This window comes from Orycteropus afer, unplaced genomic scaffold (assembly GCF_000298275.1).
Source record: "Orycteropus afer afer isolate SDZICR_OR568_19922 unplaced genomic scaffold, OryAfe1.0 scaffold00010, whole genome shotgun sequence".
Lineage (NCBI taxonomy): Eukaryota > Metazoa > Chordata > Mammalia > Tubulidentata > Orycteropodidae > Orycteropus > Orycteropus afer.
In genome coordinates, this window is record NW_006921597.1 from 15,040,359 (window position 1) to 15,060,668 (window position 20,310).

Sequence of the window (20,310 nt, forward strand, 5' to 3'; positions counted from 1 at the left end):
TTCATCACAGCACTATTTACAATAGCCAAAAGATGGAAACAACCTAGGTGTCCATCAACTGAGGAATGGATAACCAAACTATGGTACATACACAGTATGCAATGCTAAAGAATAATGTAGAATCTGCAAAACACCACATAATGTGGATGAACTTGGAGGATATTATGCTGAATGAAGTAAGTCAATCACAAAAGGACAAATACTGTATTACTGTGGTATTGTAAAAGTCAAGGAAGGGTTTACCTATGGAAGGAAATTTTCTTTGTTGGTTACCAGGGGTGGGAGGGAAGGGTAGGGAACGCTGTTAGATAGAGATAAGTACTTATTTGGGTGAAGAGAAGGGCAGTGTACCAAATGTGAGTGACCAATATGGTGGCATTGAGGAAGAGGAAGACAGAGAGAGGTACGTGGGAGGTACAGACAACAAAGATGAACCCTTTTGCACATACAGTACTGCGTTGTCAGTGAAGGCAAACATGGGTATACGGGTGGATAGATGGGTGGACAGGCTGAACTATGAGGTATGTCATGAAGTGGGAAGTGTACCCAAGAACATACATAGGGTTGGCAGACAATGGTCCTATAAGTTTATGTGCATGATCTGAATTCCCAGCTGTATAGTGGAGCTGACATGGGGCAAGGTTGTGGTCACTGCTTGATCACAGCCAGCTACCCAGAGGGACCAAGTAGTTGAACCTGTGGGCTCGGGACCATAGTCACAGAGGACATCAAGCTCAATTGGCATAACATACTACACAAAACATTGTTCCACCTCCTACTTTGGCAAGTAGCAACTGGGATCTTAAAAGCTAGCTAGCTGCCGTCTAGATGCAACGATGGGTCTCTCCTCATCCAGAGCAAAGAAAAATAAAGAAAACCAAAAATCAATGGAAACCATTAATCCTAGTGACTGGTACACCATCCGATCTGCAGCCTATATGACTATGATACCAGAAGAACTAGATGGTGCCCGGCTACTGTCAACCACTTGGAAAGGGATCTGTGTAGGATATCCTGGATAGAGAGGAAGAAGAATGTGGAACAAAACTCAAAATCATTTGGAGAAAAAAAAGGGGAACCAGGTTTGCTGGTCCGATAGAGTCAGGTGGAACCACTGAGACTATGGCCCCTTGCTGCCCTTCAGGTGTGGAATTGAACCCATGACTGTGGCTTCCAACCAAACAATAGACAGGCATAGGAGTTGAACATTTACCTGAGGTAGATACACTCCTTGGAGAGAACATTCATGGGAGAAAGAAGGGCTGCTTACGCACAGGGAGACAGCTCAGGAGGCAAGAGTGCATGGAGGGATGAACACAGGAAGAGGTAACTATCGGGAGGAAGTAGGAGGGGAGCTGTTGCATTGTGGTAAATTGTGGTCAATGTCTTGAGACAAAGTGTATGTGAACTGCTGTATGTAAAGTGAATTTGCTCTGTAAATTTTCACCCAAATCACAATAAAAAATAATAATTAAAATAAAAATATACAGCTAAAGTAGAGTGGTGCTATAAATATACATTATTGTTTGTAGATAGGTACTTTAAACTGCATGTTATCAAACAGAATAGTTAGTAAGTTTTTTTTGGAGAAATCTCAAACTTCACCAACCTGGATAATATCCCACTTTAATAACATTACTGTTATATGAACTGGAAGAGCTCTGGAATTTGTGGCTGTCTTGTTTTTGCTAGAATCCTACAACTGATGAGATATGTACAGACTTCTCCCTCTTTCTTCTGTTATGGTCTCTATTCCTGATTCTTAGCTGGAGCCAAGCAAACATAAAGGACTTTTGGGGTTTTCTTCCTCATACTTCAACTGTGGGTTGTGATAACTTATTAATTCTAATAGCACTGACATTCAGTATATTTTTAAAATCTTCTTTTATTCTTACAAATTTATGATGGAAATTTGTCACATGCGTGTATGAATCTTAGCAGTAAAATGATAAAGGATAAAATTGTTTTAGCAGGAAATATTTATTGGCAACTTTCCACATAACTGCAGTAGAAATGGCTGTAGGTCTAGAGCTGGGCCATTTGTTAAAGCTGGAAACTATTAGAAATTCAATAGAAAAAGATCACATAAATCTCTATAGGCTATGAATTTGCTTTTAGGTATTTCATTAATACTGATTGCTTATACAGATTTTTTTATTCTGCTGAATGAATTTTGGTAACTATGATAGTACTACAGTAAAAAAAAAAAAATTAGAGAAGTGTGTTTTCATGTTTTTTACCTTGTTCTTTGTTACTTAGCTATGGCTTTGGTTCACTTCATTTTTTCTTTTTCAGTACCCAAATAAGAAAAATGATTGTGTATCTTTTACCTACTGTAGGAATTACCAGTTTTTTTATTTTCTAGTTTAAAATGTTTTATATATTCTAAATATTCCACAGCATCCTGTTTCAGACATTCTAGTGCTACATTTCATTATATAACCATCAAGTCATTCTATATAAGGTATTCTTTAATTGATTCAATTAATGATCCACTTACCATAAAATTCACTCCTTTAAAGTATACAATTAAGTATGTTTTTTATCATATTCAGAAAGTTGTACAATCGCCACCACTATCTAATTCCAGACAGTTTTCATTACCCTGTAAAGAAACTCCGTAGCCATTATCTGTCATTTGTCATCCTTCTCTTCTCCATCTCCTGGTGATCACTAATCTACTTTCTACCTCTATGAATTTGCCTATTCTAGACCTTTCATATAAATGGAATCATACAATATGTGGCTTTTTATGTCTGGGACTTAGCATAATATTTTCAAGGTTGATTTATGTTTCAGCAGGTATCAGTTTTTCATTCCTTTTTATAGCTGAATAATATTCTGTGTGTGGATGTACCACAATTTCTTTATTCATTCATCAGTTGATGGGCATTTGATTTGCTTCCACTTTGGAAGCTTTTATGAATAATTCTATGAATATTCATGTACAAATTTTTGTGTGGACATACATTTTCTGTGCTCTTGAGTATATTCTTAGAAGTGCAATTGCTGGAGCATATGGTAACTTTATGTTTAACTTTTTGAGGAACTATAAAACTTTTCCACTGTATCAGCACTATTTTACATTCCCATCAGCAATGTATGAGGGTTCCAATTTCACCATAGCCTTCCAACACTTGTTATTTTCTGTTTTTGTTTTTTAATTGTGATTTGGCTGAAAGTTTGCAGAGCAAATTCATTTTCCCTACAGCATTTCATACACATTTTGTTTCATGACATTGATTGCCTCCCCATAATATTGTCTGTCTTTTTTTATTATACTTATTATACTAGTAGTTGTGAAAGGACTCTAGATGACTCTAAACAGTTAAGTGCTCAGAGGCTAACTAAAAAGTTGGTGATTTGAATCCACCCAGAACTACCTTCAAAGAAAGACAAGTGTTCTACTTCCGAAAGGTCACAGCCATTGAAAACTGTGGAACATAGTTCTGCTCTGAAACACAGAATTGACTCTATAGCAACTGGTTCGGCTGTTTGATTTAGTGGCTGTTATATCGCATATCATTGTGGCTTTGATTTGCATTTCCCTAATGACTACTGAAGGACTTTTGGTGGCATAGTGGGTAAGGCATTTGGCTGCTAACCAGCAAGTCAGCCGTTCAAGACCACCAGCTTCTCTATGGGAGGAAGGTGAGGCAATCTACTTCTGTAAAGATTTGCAGCGTTGGAAACCCACTGGGGGTCACTAAGAGTTGGAATTGACTCTATGGCAGAGAGTTATGACTACTGATGTTGAGCATTTTTCAGTGTGCTTATTGGTTGTCTATCAGTTTATTGTATTGTGGTGGCTTGTGTGTTACTGTGATGCTGGAAGCTATGCCAGCTATTTTCAAATACAAGCAAAATGGACAGGTTTCAGTGGAGCTTCCAGACTACACAAATTGGGAAGAAGGAACTACAGTCTACGTCTACATATGAGAAAATTGGTCAGTAAAACACCTTATGGATAGCAGCAGAGCATTATGTGATAAAGTATCAGAAGATGAGACCCTCAGGTTGGAAAGCACTCAAAATATGACAGGGTAAGAGCTGCCTCTTCAAAGTTGAGTCAGTCTTAATGACATAAATGGAGTAAGGCTTTCAGGACCTTCATTTGCTGATATGATAAGATTCAAAATGAATAGAAACAGCTGCAAACATCCATCAATAATCATAACTTGAAATGTGTGAAGTATGAATCTAGGAAAATCAGAAATTGTCAGAAATGAAATTGAATGCTTAAAGATAGAAATTTTGGTATTAGTAAGCTGAAATAGACTGCAGTTGGCCATTTTGAATCAGACAAACATATGGTCTACTATACCAGGATTGACAAAGAGTAATGGCGTTGCATTCATTGTCAAAAAGAATATACCAAGATCTATCCTGAAGTATAATGCTGTCAGTGATAAGATAATATCCATATGCATATAAGGATGACCAAAAACCAAGCTCACTGCCATTGAGTGAGTTCTGACTCATAGGGACTCCCATTGGATTTCTGAGGTTGTAAATCTTTATGAAAGTAGATTGCCCAGTCTTTCTTCTGTAGACCAGCTGGTGGGTTTGAACCTTCTAGTTAGCAGCCAAATGCATTATCCACTATACCACCAGAGCTCCTCCTATAAGGAAGACCAGTTAATACAATTATTCAAATTAACACATCAACCACTAATGCAAAAGATGAAGAAATTGAATATATTTACCAACTTCTGCAGTCTGAAATTGATCAAGCATACAGTCAAGCTTTGTTGATAATTACTGGTGATTGGAATGCAAAAGTTGGAAACAAGAATGATTGGCAGTTGGAAAATACGGCCATGGTGATAGAAATAATGCCAGAGATCATCTGATAGAATTTTGCAAGAACAATGACTTTTTCATTGCAAATACCTTTTTTCAGCAGCATCAACGTTGACTATACTTGTGGACCTTACCAGATGGAATACACAAGAATCAAATTGACTACATCTGTGGGAAGAGACAATGGACAAGCTCAATATCTTCAGTTAGAACAAGGCCAGAGCCACCTGTGGAATAGACTAGCAATTGCTCATATGCAAGTTCAAGTTGAAGCTGAAGAAGATTAAAACAAGTCTGTTCTGGTTACTTCTGTGTCCTCTAACAGATGATAACACAAATGGGATGGCCTTAACAAACAAGAGTTTATTCTCTTACAGTTTGGAGGCTTTAAGTCCAAGTTCAAAGTGCCAGGCTTTAAGGACTGGGATAAAGCCCCTCAACTTTAGGCTTCAGCACTGCCTACTCCCCCTGGCTCACTGGAGCTAGAGGCTTTTCTTCACTCAAACAGCTACTAGCTGCTGAGGCTAACAAGCCCAAGGTCAAGAAATAAAATGGCACAGTCCCAATGTTACCAAACCACACACTAGGCCATTAATTCAAGTCCATTGAAAGTCCCAAGGTTGGCAGTGCATGGCAGGCTGTTGAGCAATGACATGGCTACATGCAGGGTTCAAGCATGCCATAAGCTGGAGACCATTCCCAAAGCTGCTTCTTGTATACAGGAAGCAGACCACATACCAAAGCAGCTACTCAGCTGCTCTAATAGATTCCACCATGGAGTTAATTACCAATCTCACCATGGGGGAATAACTATATTCAGCTGCCCAGCCACTTAGTCAGGCCCAGTCAAATGGACACACAAATGTAACCACCACAAAGTCCACAAGAGCCAGACAGAGTACCATCTTGAGTTTATCCCACTTGAATTTACAGACCATCTCAAGTGTAGATTTGATGCTTTGAACACCAGTGACCCAAGACCAGATGAGTTGTTGGATGACATCAAGGACGTTATACATGAAGAAAGCAAAAGGTCATTTAAAAGAAAGGAAAGAAAGATAACATCAAAATGGATGTCATAAGAAACTCTGAAACTTACTCTTAAATGGAGACTTGATAAAGTAAATGGAAGAAATGATGAAGTAGAAGAGCTGAACAGGAGATTTCAAAGGGCAGCTCGAGAAGAAAAAGTAAAATATTATGAAATGTGCAAAGACCTGGAAGTAGAAAACCAAAAGGAAAGAACATGCTTGGCATTTCTCAAGCTGAAAAAACTGAAGAAAAAATTCAAGCCTTGAGCATTCAAGTATCAAGTCAAGGTGGAAGAAATACAGAGTCGTTGTACCAAAAAGAATTAGTCAACATTCAGTCATTTCAGGAAGTAGCATATGATCAAGAAACAATAGTATTGAAGGAGGAAGTCCAGGGTGCACTGAAGGCATTGGCAAAAGATAGGGCTCCAGGAATTGATGGAATACCCACTGAGATGTTTCAACAAATGGGTGCAATGTTGGAAGTGTTCATTTGTCTATGCCAAGAAATTTGCAAGACAGCTACCTGGCCACCTGGCTGGAAGACATCAATATTTGTGTCCATACCAAAGAAAGATGATACAACAGAATCTGGAAATTATCAAATAATACTATTAATATCACATGCAAGTAAAGTTTTGCTGAAAGTAATTCAAAAAAATGGTTACAGCAGTGTATTGACAGTGAACTCCCAGAAATTCAAGCTGTATTCAGAAGAGGATGTGGAATGAGGGATATCGCTGCTGATGTCAGATGAGTCTTGGCTGAAAGCAGAAAATACCTGAGGTGTAGTAAATCACATAGTGTTGCTTTTCTAGTCACAAATCTTTGTAAACTCTGTGGTGGAATTTGCTGTGAGCAACTGAGTAGCTCCTGATTGTTAAAGTTATCCACTTAGGGTATTTCTGTTGAGAGTGGCATGAAGCAATCTTCTGGGAAGTTCACTCTTTCTCAGGTGTATAGTGTTCTGATGTTGGGATTGGTTAGTTTGGGCCACTCTGCCAGGGCTCAAAAGGAGCCCTCCTAGAGGCAGAAGGAGTCTCTCTGACTGCTGGCTCAGAAAGACATGCTGCTGAGAGAAACACACTCCTGAGAGACATGCACTTGCTGAGAGAGAGAGATGTGAGAGACACACATTGCTGAGAAAGAGATGCAGGAGACACGCACTGCTGGGAGAGAGACTGTTGACTGAGAGATGGTGGGCTGAGAGAGACTAAGCATGTTCCTGAACTTGAATTGTAGCCTGTTGCTTCCCTAATAAACCCCATAATCTGTAAGTGCTATGTGGCCACTGCAGTGAATTATTGAACCCAACAGAGAGGTGGTGGGTGCTGTGGGAGGAACGGTTGGTGTCAGGGTTGATGAAAGGGCTGGAGGGGGATGGCATGTCTGGCTTGCAGGGATAGGCCTTGGGCTACTGATGGTGATTCTGTCTTCTTCTTATGGGGTTAGAGGAGATCAGAAGATGTGGCCTCCTTGGCCCTTTGACAATACCAGTAAGATATTTACCTGTGTTTTATTTATACAAAGGCATTTGACTGTGTGGATCATAACAAATTATGGATAACATTGCAAAGACTGGAAATTCTAGAATACTTATTATGCTCATGAGGAACCTATACACAGACTAAGCGGCTATTGTTTGAAAAGAACAAGGGTATATTATATGATTTAAAATCAAGGGTGTGTGTCAGGGTTGTATCCTTTCACCATCTTTATTCAATCTGTATGCTGAGCAAATAATCTGAAAGCTGGACTATATGAAGAAGAACGTGGCATCAGAATCGGAAGAAGATTCATTTACAACCTGCGATACAAAGGGGATACAACCTTGCTTGCTGACAGTGAAGATTACTTGAAGCACTTACAGTTTAGAATATACCTCAACATGAAGAAAACGAAAATCCTCACAACTGGACCTCATAAATGGAGAAAAAAAGTTGTCAAGGATTTCATTTTCTTTGGATCCACAATCAATACCCATGGAAACAGCAGTCAATAAATCAAACAACATATTGCACTGGGCAGCTCTATTACAAAAGACCTCTTTAAAGTGTTGAAGAGCAAAGATGTCACTTTGAGGACTAAGATGCACCTGACCAAAGCCTTTGTATTTTCACTTGCCTCACATACACGTGTGAAAGCTGGACAATGAATAAGGAAGACTGACAGAGAATTGATGCTACCACAGGGAGTTCAAACTATAAATGTTAAATCCATGAATGTTAGCTATCTATTGTAGATGTAATTGTTCTTGATATGACGCTTTACATATTAGTAAGAATAATGTTCAACTTTAATTTGGGAGCTCTGGTAGCATAGTGGCTAAGACACTTGCCTGCTAACCAGACGGCTGGCGGTTCAAACCCACCAGCCACTCCTCAGAAGGAAGGTTGGGCAATCCTGCTTCCGTAGTGATACTGCCTCGGAAACCCAAGGAGGGGTCGATATGAGTCGGGTTTAAATTGACGGCACATAGCAACAACAACAACAACTTTAATTTAGAGTCTAGCAATAGCTTGCTCCATGATATTTCATCAAAGGTTTTTTTATTATTAAACATCCTACCACCAAATTCTTCTAAATTTTATTATTTGAAATAGTTACTTTTTTTAAAAAATCACAAAATAGAAGGCCCAGAAGTATGTCACATATATACTGTTAATTGATAGTTTTTTTAAAAAAAAATAGAACAGTGCAATTCAGTGAGGAAAGTTAACTCTTTTCAATTAATCGTCCTGGAACATCTGAATGTTTGGGGGAAAAAAATCATGAACTTTCTTCACACCGTACACAAATATTTTGAGATTATTCACTGACCTAAATGTAAAAGCTAAAACTATGAAACTTCTAGAAGAAAATATCTAAGAATATCTTTTCAATCTTGAGGTAGGAAAAGATTTTGTAGGATACAAAAAGATAACCATAAGAGAAAAAAATGATAGATTGGTCTTTATGAGAATTTTAAATTCTACTTACCAAAGATACTGTTAAGAAAATGAAAAGGCAAGCCACAGACAGGGAAATATTATTTGCAATATGTAGGTCTGGTAAAGGACTGAAATCCAGAGTCAATAAAAAAATCAATGAAAAGCTTATAGTTAAAAAGAGAGAGAGCAAAAGACTTGAACAAGTCTTCACAAAAGGAAATATTGAGATGTTCAGTGAGCACACAAAGAGTTGCTCAACATCAGTAGTTATCAGGGCAAATGCAAAAAAAAAAAAAAAAAAATCAAACTACGACTTCACACCTAACCAAAATGGCAAAAATTAGAAAGACCGGTAAGAATATGGAGCAGTTGCAAGTCTCATACAATGCTTCTGGGAGTATAGAATTGTACAACCACTTTAGAAAACCGGCAGTTTCTTAAAAAGTTAAACACATGCCTATCCTATGACCCAGCAGTTCTACTTTAAGAGAAATGAATTGTACCCAAGAGAAATAAAAGTCTGTGTCCACAGAAAGATTTGTACATAAATGTTCATAGCAACTTTATTCATAATAGCCAAAAACTTGAAACAACCCACATGTCCATCAACAGGTTAAAGGGATAAACAAATTGTGATATATTTATTCAATGAGATACTATTCAGCAGTAAAAATAAAAAACTGCTGATATAAGCAAAACCATGGGTCAATCTCAAAAATAACATAGAAGCCAGAAACAAAAGGGTATATACACTGGGTGATTCCATTTATGTGAAGTTCAAGAAAAGGCAAAAGCAACCTTTGGTGGTCAAACAGTGGTTGCCTCAGATGATTAGTGTGGGAGATTAACTAGAAAGGAGAACGTACTGGGGTGTTGGAAATACTCACGCCTAGATGTGGGTACTTATATACACTTGCCAAAGCTCATCAGACTACAGACTTACAATCTCTGCATTTTACTGTTTTTAAATTACACCTCAATAAAGAAAAAAGAATCTGACTCAGCACTGAATGTACCATAACAATATCATGCCTTCTGATTAAATGAAATAATATGTATGAGTGTTCAGCACAGAATCTGAGTGCCAGACAACAGTATTGATCATCACAGTGATCGTTGCTTTATTGTTACCCATTTTCTCTTCCTGTTTAAGCTACTCTAGTATATACTTCTTCTTTCCTTGTGAATATTATTTTAGTGTTTGTAGCCTTAGAATATGTTGGCTTGGGGATTTCTTTGTTGGGATAAGGTGAAAATTTGAGACAGGAATTAAGTCAAGTTAATTATTAATACCCTGAGAATAATTTGTGTCTTACAGAAGAAGTTCTTGGGGCAAGAGTAAAGTAGAACATTAAAAACAAACAAAACAACAACAATAAAATGTTTAGAAATACGTTTTAAAATTTATTTTCTTATTTTACAATAAAACTTTGTAGTATTGTGCTGCCAATAGAGCAGTGAGCACACAGATTTTACCTGGGGGCTTTTATAACTACAAAGGGAATTTTAAGAATAAATAGTGAATAAAGGTGAAATCTGCCCTGGCTGATAAGGACTTGAAAGCTTTAGGATGTTATGAGTTCTATCCACCATAGAAGATACTAGCTAAAGGAACAGCAACAGGCTGTATTTCATTGACTAAAGTCTCTATTTTATAGCAGCATATTTAAAAGATAAGAAGGAAGCGGGCATTGATTGAGATTCTGAGTGGAAAAAAGGGGAAGTGGTATTGAAATTTCTTACCCAAACTTAGACATCGTGAGACCTTTCTCTTTCCATTGTATGGTACTGTGGCTTAAGTGGGAGAATTGAAATTTGAAATGCTTATCTATTGAAGTGTTACTGTGTAGCATGGTATAGGAAGCAATTTCCCTGCGGCAAATGCCCTCTAGCCTCACTGCCCTCTCCCTTCAGTAAGGTTATTTTCCTTTTGCTCTTGAGGCTGTTAGGTAATATTGTTCTCCTTCACTTTATTCATATAGCAGTTCTGTTTGTTTTCTATCTGGGAACTATATTTAGTCTCCCCCTAATACACATTCATGTGGACTCTATATTCGCCCTGCCTGTCCAATCTCATAGAATGTGCACTGAGAAAACTAATTGCAGAGAGAAATTGGTTCTTTGTGTGCATGACTGATCAAGAGCAAAGTACCTTAATTTCAGATGCCTTCAGAGAGATTTTTCTTTAACCTCTGCTTTTAAGAGGAAGAAGATTATAAAGCATTATCATACTTCAGGTCAGATTTATAATGCTTTTGGTCAAAGCTGTTTAAGATTTACAAAGTTATAGAAACAAAGTAATCTAAAGATAAATTATAAAGATCAAAGCAGTTCAAAATTAAAGTGAATTTGAGTGTAAGTATAGGTACGGTTTCAGAGTTATAAAAGGAACCATCATTATATCTTTTTAACTATAACTTCCAAAGTAGCTTTAATTTTTAAAAATTAATTTAGTGAAAAGCAAGAGACTGGTTATTTGAATTTATTTTCTATAGCTGATTACTAGTTACAATTGTCCCAATCAATTTCTGATTTATTCAGAAACAATAGGAATATGGAAAGTTCTTCAGCACATACTAGGTACCAGCTTTGGTTTATGTCTTCGACTACATTTCTATAATTTCCAAATCTGTATTGTTTCCTTCTAGCTTCCTTCCCCATCTACAGACTTGTGTTTCCATATAATTGTGGATATCACCTAGATATCTTATAGGCACCTTGTATATTTTAATATGTCTCAAACTGAATATTTTAAATTTCATTTTTAAGTCTTTTCTCCAGCCTGTCTCTCCTTATTTCTCTATTTTGATTTATGGCTTCATTATCCTCTTCTCATTAAGCTTTACCTCTGCCATTTCCAAATTAACAACTCATATTATAACCTTTGAAGTGTCTTTCAGATCTTACCATCTGCTTCATCCCAACTATTGCTGACCACTGTGTGCCTTACATCTCTTTTTTTCTAAAAATTACTGTCATAAAATGATTATTGCTATTATTACAAAGGTAATGGATGGGTTTAAAAAAAAAAAATCAGGCCTTTTATTAAATTCAGACCCTTGAAAAATGTATAAAGTAAAAAAGCTCTTGTTCTCTCCCTCTCAAATCTACTTCTCTGAAGTAACCACCATTTCTATTTTGTATATATATTCTCAAGACATTGTCAATGCATTTCTAAACATAGAAATTTAGATATACCAAAAAACAAAAACCCATTGCCATCAAATCGATTCTATCTCATAGTGACCCCATTAGGTTTCCAGGGCAGTAAATCTTTATGGAAGTAGATTGCCCAGTCTTCCTTCTGTGTAGTGGCTGATGGGGTTGAACCGCCAGCCTTCTGATTGGCAGTCAGATGCCTTAGGCACTGTACCACCAGACATTTAAAACTGGTTCTTCACTAGTCTCCCTGCTACCAGTCCCTGCCTACTCTGGCTATTGCCAGGGTACCCACTTAAATGGCAAATTTTGCCCTACTTAAAGAGTCTAGCTTGTTCCCTATCACCTGTAGAATGAGGGCCAACTCCTACGTGTTTCATATATAGAAGCATTTTGTTTGTTTGTTTAGTTTGCCCAGAGTTAAAAAATATCTTCAAGTACAGTATGAAATAGAAGTGTGAGGTTGAAATATTTTAGCTGTATATGTGTGATCAAGTCAGTTAATAAGTATTTTAGTGCCTGCTTTCAATAGTTCAAGGTGTTAGGTATTATAGTAGAATATAAAATATATGGTTTCTGTTGTACATTCATTTGCAGCTTATTCTGGGTAGCAAAAATACCCAAGTAGAGCAATTTGTGAAGGAGACAGAATAAAATAATTAGTTTATTTTAAATATATTTTTCTTAAACTGAAAAATTTCCCTTATATTTTAGGGGTCAAGTTGTATTTCACTGTCTAACTAGAAATAGAAAAAATAAGAATTTCTTTGCTTTAAAGTCAAGTTGGGAAGAACTTTGTTGGTTGGTAGGACATGATGATAAAAAAACATGAGAAATATTTTTTTTAGTAGCGATTAAATAGAAACAGTTTTTTAAATATAAAAATCTGACATTTCATTTCCTAATAAAGATGCCATATGTGTTTGATTACCATTTAATTACCATTTGGATTATATATTATATTAGTGAAAATATAGATACATAGTTGCTGCTTAAAAAAGTAATTTCCTGACATACCCCTTGATATTTTCTGTACTTTTTGCTGAATAATTGTTCATTGAATGTATTTTCTTACCATTTGCTAGTACCAATATACTACATACTTAAAATGCTGGGGTTTAGTTTAAACCTTTAGGGTTCTAAATCTCATCAAAAATGAATTGGGATATTTGTCTCCATCTGTAAAATGATCAAAACCTATTGCCATCAAATCAATTCTGACTTATAAAAGTCCTGGTTTACGTATTAAACTATTTTCTCCTGAAAATGAGATACTCTGTTTATGATAGAGATTCCACTGTGACTGCTGCATTTTCTTTGCTTCCTACTGAAGAAGCCCTTGGTACACTTGCTAAGAGCATAAGGAGTCATGTCAGAGGTCAGCTATTTGAGTCCATTTTCCCACAGCCGCCTGGTGCGAGTGATCTTTTACTGTGTTTTTTTGAAAAATGGACAAGGATTAGAGGGGATTAAAAAGAATATTGCCCTCCTGAATATAGGCCCAAGTACTAAGGAGAGAGAACCCAAGCAGACAGCAAATGGGCTTTGCTTGACCAGGACACAACCTCTACTGCATTCCTTTAAGAAACTGAATGGGAAATGTTAAGTCCCAAAACTGGATTAGTAAATAATCTCATAGCTTGTGACATCTGCTAAAATAAATCGATGAGTAGACTGCATTCTTACACTTTGAGGAGAGAACCAGAGACATTAAGAGTAAGAGTAATTAAAGATGGAGATTAAGCTCAGTAATTGTTGGAAAGGCACAATTCATCAATGAAGAAGAAAAATTTTCAGATGTGTTAATATGAGTACATATATACTGATTAATAACTTAAGCCTTAAATTTTGAAATCACTACAACTATTTGCCTTTAAGATACTTCCTGTGGTCTTACTGCCTACGGTAGTTTTACAAAATGTTTCACGAATTTAATTCTTCAGTTTATGTTGTTTATCTCATTAGTGTGTAACAATTTAGAGAACCTAGAATTTGAAGTGTGAGAATATATTTTTGAGACATGTCTGCAATGTTTCTCTTTTTATATTTTATCACAGAAGTTAATGTGATTTGGAACTATAATTTGATATCAGATTATTTAGAACCAAAGGGATTGTTTCAAACTGATTCCAGTAGAGGAAGTACATTCTGATCTCAGTCTTTGGAGGAAGTATTTGGCTAACTAAATATTTTTTAAAGGTTTTGTTTTACATTTAATAAGTTTAATAGTTAAAAATGATGTACAAGTGGTTAATTTTGCATATTTCTTCATGTAATAAGTAACCTGATTTGTGTACTATGATTACATTGCTTTTATTATGGATTATGATATTAAGGTAGGTACTTTCTTCTATAGTTTAGGATAGAAGTTTGTATCATATATGAAGAAGTGTTGGTAGGCTGTAATTTCTATAATAGGCATACTCACTGACCCCTTTAATGCATCTTGCTCTGTGATCTCTTGGCTCACTGACTTTATTAAAGCTGGCCCTTTGCTTTAAATATGTCCTCCTGTTTCTGCTCCCACTCTCTCAATCTGCTCATTCATCTTTAAATATCAGTTTAAATCCCAAATTTCATCAAGTAGTTTATTTCTAGCTCCTAAATTAGAATTAATACATCCTAAATGGTTTTGAAACATAGAGTTATGAGCCCTGATAGTACAGTAGATAAGAGCTCAGCTAAATCTTAAGTTCAGCAGTTCAAACCCAACAGACACTCCACTGGAGAAATAAGTGGAAATCTGCTTCCTTAAAGATTACAGCCTTGGAAACTTTATGGGGCAGTTCGACTCTATCTTATAGGGTCATGTGAGTCAGAATCAGCTTGCGTGGGTAAACATAGTTACCATAACGAAACCAAACCAAACACACCGCCATGGAGTCAGATCTGACTCATAGTGACCCCTCCTTGGGTTTCCTAGGTGGTACCACTATGGAAGTAGATTGCCCAACCTTCCTTCCAAGGAGTAGCTGGTGGGTTTGAACCACCAGCCTTCTGGTTAACAGTCAAATGCCTTAGGCATTACGCCACCAGAGCTCCTATCATTATCATATGACCCAGCAATTCTACTCCTAGATACATACCCAAGATAAATTAAAACATATATCCACACCTGTGCACAAATGTTTGTAGGAGCTTTATCTATAAAAGCCAAAAGATAGGAACAACCAAGTGTCCATCAACTAGTGTATGGATAACAAAATGTGGTATATCCATACAGTGGAATATTATTTGGTATTAAAAAGAAATAAACTACTGATGCATACTACAACATGGATGAACCTATATGTTAAATGAAAGAAGCCAGTCACAAAAGATTATATATTATATGATTCCATTTATATATGAAATGTCCATATAGGAAAATCCATGTTGTTGTTGTTGTTACTTGACATTGAGTCGGACCCCACTCATAGCAACCTCTCCTTGGGTTTCCAAGGCAGTATCACTATGGAAGTAGATGCCCTAACCTTCCTTCCAAGGAGTGGCTGGTGGGTTTGAACTGCCAGCCTTCTGGTTAGCAGTCAAGTGCCTTAGGCACTATGCCACCAGAGCTCCCAGGAAAAGCCATAGAAACAGAAAGTAGATAATGATTGCTTAAGCTGGAGGGGTGGGAAGGTAAAGTGATGAGAGCTAAAAGGTACAAGATTTAGTTGATTTTTTTTTATTTTTGAGATGATGAAAATGTTTTAAAATGGACTATGGTGATGGTTAGGAGCTCTGGTAGCATAGTGCCTAAGGCACTTGACTGCTCACCAGAAGGCAGGCGGTTCAAACCCACCAGCCACTCCTCGGAAGGAAGGTTGGGCAATCCTACTTCCGTAGTGATACTGCCTCGGAAACCCAAGGAGGGGTCGCTATGAGTCGGGGCTGACTCGACAGCACACAACAGCACAACAGCATGGTGATGGTTACACATATCTGTGAATATGTTTATAAAAACATTGAATTTACACTTCAAATGGGTAAATATTAAATATAAATTATATTTCAAAGCTGTTATTTTATAAAAACTAAATTATTCTTTTAAAAAAGAGTTAATACCTTCTCTATATATTCCTGAGGAGCGCTGGTGGCACAGTGGTTAAGCACTCACTTGGCTACTAATGGAAAGGTTGGCTGTTCAACCACGATCCATGGGAGAAAGATGTGATAATCTGCTTCCATAAAGATTATAGCCTTGAACACCCTATGGGACAGTTCTGCTCTGTCTTATAGTGTTGCTATGAGTCAGAATCAACCAATGGGCAATGGGTTTGGTGTTTTTTGTTGTCTATATCCTATAGATATTGTTTACACTTCTAATAAAGCACTCACCACAGTCCAGTTAAAATTCTACTTAAGAGCTCTGTCTGTACTGCTATAGTATGAAGCTCCAGAGAACAGGTAGGACCTTTTGTGAATGAACATAGTGCTTTGCACTCAATAAATACTAATTTAATTGAGCTTTTCAAAATTAAGATGGGAATAAGTAAAAAGGAATTAAATGTTGCTGCAAAGTATTATTCTAAAATTGTATTTTATAATTTTATACTTAATCCTTTTTTAGAGAAATAAGTATGTGTTCACACATAATGTCCTCAGCTTCAGTTTCTGTGTACAGTTCCCAAGGACCACAAAAATCCATTTATCAACTTATTTTTACCTATAGGAATGTTCTGATGTTTGGAATTTGCATATATAAGCATTTATACATATGTTCTCAGTAGGCCCTTATGTCATTTCAAGTACTGTAGTTTAATTTTTAAAATCAGTTTTTCTTAGAACATCTTGAATCTATGTTTTTGTGGATATATGAAGTTAACACAATTTTCTTTTATTGTATGTTATTTTTCTAGTATTTACTAGAGATGAAAAGTCTAATTTTACCTCCAGAACACATTCTGAAACGGGGTGATAGTGAAGCAATTGCCTATGCCTTCTTTCATCTTCAACACTGGAAGCGAATAGAAGGTGCTCTTAATCTGTTACAGTGTACCTGGGAAGGCAGTAAGTATTCTTTTTCAAATATAAACTAATCTCTCTAACCATTCATTGCCTTCACAGGCAGTCTTCTTTAAGGAGATTGTCTGAGTTTCTGTAAGGATTTGTTGTTTAAATTGGTTTCAGAGTGAACACAGTGGCATTATATTTGATTTATTGGCGGAAATGCTTAATGTATTTGTATCGATGCCACATTTAGGGAAAGCAAAATGCAGAATGTATATGGTATTTTGCCAAGTGCATTGCTTAATTTATTATAATAAAATATGTTCATTTGAGTTATATATTTGTAAGGAAATAAAATGAAAATTTATCAGTCCTTTAGTCTATAAGCTTTTTAATGTGCTTGAGCTATTGTTCTAATATTTTTTTAATTGACTGGTGTGTGTGTGTGTGTGTGTGTGAGATAGAGAGATTTGGGTGAAAGTTTATAGAGTAAATTGGTTTTCCATTCAACAATCCATACGTACCTTGTTTTGTAACATTTACTATAATCCCCACATTGTAACAAAATTTTCTCATTTCTTCCTTGTATCAACCTCTTTCCTTTGTCCTTCTTTGCCATCCCTTCCTGCCTTCCTAGCTCCAACCCTGGGCAAATGCTGTTCTCTTGATTTTATATGCTTGATTGTTCTAATGAATCCATACCCTCCTGATACTACTGTTCACTTTATAGGCCTGTTTGTCATTTGGCTGACAGTTGAGTCCCAGAGGTTACAAAGTCTCGGGGGTTCCACCAGTCTCCATCAGACCAGTAAGCCTGGTCTTTTTATGATACTGAGCTTTGTTCTACATTTCCCTCTACTCTGTCTGGGACCTCTTACCATGATCCCTTTTAAAGTGGTCAGCAATGGTAGCAGGGCACCATCCAGTTCTTTTAGTCTCAGAGTTGTGGAGGCTAGGGTCACAGTCCTTGGGACTGTTTCTTTGCATCTTTTATTTTCTTCACTCTTCCTTGCTCTGGACTAGGAGAGACCAATAGTTGCAGCATAGATGGCTGCTCACAATCTTTTAAGACTCCAGTTGCTACTCACCAGAGTAGGAAGTAGAACAGTGTCTTTGTGGACTGTGTTATGCCAATTGATCTTAACGTCCCCTGAGACTATGGTCCTGAACCTCCATACCCAGTGACTCATTCCCTCAAGGTGTTCAGTTATGACTAAGATGTTTTTATAACTTTGCCCTGCTATGTTCTACTACATTCATGGATATATTTGCAGCACATATAAATATAGGTAGAGATTGTTGTTGTTGTTATGTGCCATCAAGTTGGCCCCGACTCATAGCGACTCCTCCTTGGGTTTCTGAGGCGGTATCACTGCAGAAGTAGATTGCCCAACCTTTCTTCCGAGGAGTGGCTGATAGGTTTGAACCGCCAGCCTTCTGGTTAGCAGTCAAGTGCCTTGGGCACTACACTACCAGAGCTCCTATAGGAAGAGGTAGCCTCTGTCAAACCTATATATATTCGTGGGTGTGATCCCATTTGCCTTCCCACCCTTGTTCAGATTGTGTATGTAAAAACCAAAACCAAGTGCACTGCCATTGAGTCGGATTTGACTCAGTGACCCCTCCTTGGGTTTCCGAGGCGGTATCACTAGGGACATAGATTGCCCAACCTTCCTTCTGGGGAGTGGCTGGTAGGTTTGAACCGCCAACCTTCTGGTTAGCAGTCAAATGCCTTAGGCATTGTGCCACCAGAGCTCTTCAGCATTAATTAGACTATTTTAAAACTACCTACCAGATCTCTTATTTGTAACTTCTTACAATCACCAAGAAAGTAAAGAAGCCAAATCAAAATATATTTCAACCTAGGAGCACCATTAAAAAAATTACTGTGGCATTAAGGGCACCATGTATCCTTGAATCAAGAAAATGGATTCTTGTCATTCTCTTAGAAAGTATATCAATGAAAGCTAGCAGTAGAAATTTAAAAAATAATTAAATACTCATTCACTAAAATTCGTTAACCCTATTGGTTCCCAAGAGATACTTTGAAATCTCACAGCAAATAAATAAAAATTCTATGGGATATTTTAAATTTTCAGTAGAAATACAGCAGTACTAGACATCTGTCAGCTAAAAGCTTGAGATAGATCATAATTTTAATATTAGGTTTCTTCCCATTATTTTCAATGTCATCATAGCTTTGCCAAGATATGTTTTTGCAAAAGATATGTTGTTGTTGTTATGTGCCGTCGCGTCAAACCTGACTCATAGCGACCCCTCCTTGGGTTTCCGAGACAGTATCACTACGGAAGTAGGATTGCCCAACCTTCCTTCCGAGGAGTGGCTGGTGGGTTTGAACCGCCAGCTGTCTGGTTAGCAGGCAAGTGTCTTAGCCACTATGCTACACGAAAATCAGTGTGGGATGAGGATGATAGTATCCGATCTAATTTTAAGATTTGAGAAACTGTGTAGTTCCTAATAGGTTCATACATCCCATTAGTAAGAAATGATTATTTAAGAATGAAATAAAATTAATTTTTCCCTTCAGTTTTTCTTATTATTTTTTTCAAATGACTGCTAAGTTGTTAGGACAAAATCTTTTTAAGTTGTTTAGACTTCCCACTTAATAAATGGGAGTCAGTATGTCTTTCAGCTTAGGAGCACCATTAAAAACTTACTGAGACATTAAGGGCACCATGTATGCTTGAATCAAGAAAATTTGGGAACCTCTACATTAGCCATTTGCTATGGGGTCAGACACTGTGCTTGACAATGACAATACAAAGATTAATAAAGCTGGGATTAATGCACTTGAAGATCTGAATATCTTTGGGTAATAGACTTTCTTTTACTTTTTCTCCAGTAATATATAAGCTCCTGCATTAATAAAAATCAATATAAGGTTGATTCCCAAAATGCAACAATAATGCCACATGTCCCTACTTCCCTACTTTTCCATTCATTAGCCTGACATCAGCCACCCACATAGCATTTTCTTTCACTGACCCTGTCCACCCAGAACTAGGTCAGACTTTCGAAGTTAAAACAACTTTGTCCTTCTAGATTGACTGCCTGTGCAGCCTTTTTCTGATCTCCAGCCACTCAGAGTTGAGTTTTCACAAGTTAGAACTCTGTCCTTCAGCCCATGCTGGCTCTCACTGTCCCCAGTGTGCTCGGAAATTCACTAGAATGAATCACAGAACTCATGGAGACTACCTATGCTTACAAACCCATTTATTATAGCCAGAAAAGATACAAACAGACACATCAGACACAGGGACATGCCACCCTCTCCTGTGTGCAAGGATGCTTTTGCCAGTTACAGAAGCCCAACTGCTTCCCTATTCAGGACCTTTTATAACAATGTTGTTGTTGTTGTTATGTGCCGTCGAGTCAGCCCTGACTCATAGCGACCCCTCCTTGGGTTTCCGAGGCAGTATCACTACGGAAGTAGG

At 37.2% G+C, this 20,310-nt stretch overlaps 1 protein-coding gene across 1 annotated transcript in view; it reads left to right on the top strand.

The window, feature by feature from the left end:
- Positions 1-20,310, top strand: part of ST7L (suppression of tumorigenicity 7 like) — a 151,464-nt gene that overhangs the window by 116,766 nt on the left and 14,388 nt on the right. The window contains exon 12 of the mRNA XM_007949167.2: positions 16,765-16,915. Within this exon, the coding sequence (XP_007947358.1) occupies positions 16,765-16,915 (151 nt within the window). The remainder of the gene's footprint in view (positions 1-16,764; positions 16,916-20,310) is intronic.